Below are 1,466 nucleotides of genomic sequence, written 5' to 3'. Positions count from 1 at the left end.
CGCCCCTCGCGCCTCCTCGCGCCTCCTCTCGCCTCCTCTCGCCTCCTCGCGCCTCCTCGCGCCTCCTCTCGCCTCCTCTCGCCTCCTCGCGCCTCCTCTCGCCTCCTCTCGCCTCCTCTCGCCTCCTCTCGCCTCCTCTCGCCTCCTCTCGCCTCCTCTCGCCCCCTCTCGCCCCCTCTCGCCTCCTCTCGCCTCCTCTCGCCTCCTCTCGCCTCCTCGCGCCTCCTCGCGCCTCCTCTCGCCTCCTCTCGCCTCCTCTCGCCTCCACTCGCCTCCTCGCGCCTCCTCGCGCCTCCTCGCGCCTCCTCGCGCCACCTCGCGCCACCTCGCGCCACCTCGCGCCTCCTCTCGCCTCCTCTCGCCTCCTCTCGCCTCCTCTCGCCTCCTCTCGCCTCCTCTCGCCTCCTCTCGCCTCCTCTCGCCCCCTCTCGCCCCCTCTCGCCTCCTCTCGCCTCCTCTCGCCTCCTCGCGCCTCCTCTCGCCTCCTCGCGCCCCCTCTCGCCTCCTCGCGCCTCCTCTCGCCTCCTCTCGCCTCCTCTCGCCTCCTCTCGCCTCCTCTCGCCTCCTCTCGCCTCCTCGTGCCTCCTCGCGCCTCCTCTCGGCTCCTCTCGCCTCCTCTCGCCTGGGGGAATTGGGCGATCTCGGCTCGCGTGCACGCCGCACCGCGGTGCCGTCGCGGAGTGCGCGCGCCGCGGGCGAGGCGAGGCGGAGGGCGGCCGCCGCGGCGGCGACGAGCGGGGCGGTGGCGACGCGGACGGCACGCGAGAGAGGGAAGCAGCAATGGTCGACCAGCGCGTAGACGCAGCGCTTGCAGTGGGTGGCGACCCACTCGACGGCGGCGACCCAGCCGGCGTGCACCGCGCGGCAGGCGGCGAGCAGCACCGATCCGGCCAGCCGCGCCGCCGCGGGCAGGACGCGCCAGAGCAGCAGCAGCGCGAGGGCGAGCGGGAAGGCGAGCGGGACGCAAGCTAGCTTGAGGACGACCTACAATGCAGTTGAGACACGGCTCAAGCAGGGCTCCTCCAGAGGCGCGACCTCGCTCGACGACGGACCTCGATCGGGGGGCCGCTGAGGAAGGAGGAGCAGGAGGCGCGCGCCTCTGCGCAGTCGCAAAGCGACGACGCCACCACTCTCGCCGACGCACCCCGCTCGGCGCCAAAGCAGTCGCAGAGGGAAGTGGGCGGCTCCGGCTGGCCGAGCAGCGCACGCACCTCCGCAGGTGACAGCGAGGCGCGCTCCGCTCGGTAGCTCGACTCGTCGGCCAACCAAGCGCCGCCGCGGCGGGCGGCCGCCTCCCGCAGCCGCGGAGGCACGCGCGAGGCGAGGCCCCGCAGCAGCGCGAGCAGCCTGTCGCGGCGCGCCTCGAGGGTGGGGTCGCCCGCCGCCGCCGGCGCCGTCGCCCCCGTCGAGTCGGGCAGCAGCGTGAGCGAGACCGTCCCTGGGCGAGACCATACCCACCCGGACCC

The 1,466-nt window shown here is 75.0% G+C and overlaps 1 protein-coding gene across 1 annotated transcript; it reads right to left on the bottom strand.

Moving 5' to 3' along the window:
• Positions 1-663: 663 nt before the first annotated feature.
• On the bottom strand, positions 664-1,347 carry EMIHUDRAFT_124709 (hypothetical protein; the record flags this gene model as incomplete). The annotated part of the gene is made up of 2 exons (XM_005763415.1): positions 664-984; positions 1,053-1,347. Coding segments are annotated over 2 exons (616 nt in total), but the record flags the coding sequence as incomplete, so codon positions are not given.
• Between the last annotated feature and the right edge of the window lie 119 nt (positions 1,348-1,466).

This window comes from Emiliania huxleyi, assembly GCF_000372725.1.
Source record: "Emiliania huxleyi CCMP1516 unplaced genomic scaffold EMIHUscaffold_6306, whole genome shotgun sequence".
NCBI lineage: Eukaryota > Haptophyta > Isochrysidales > Noelaerhabdaceae > Emiliania > Emiliania huxleyi.
The sequence above is the reverse complement of the archived record's forward strand: the minus strand, read 5'-3'. Positions and strand labels throughout refer to the sequence as shown.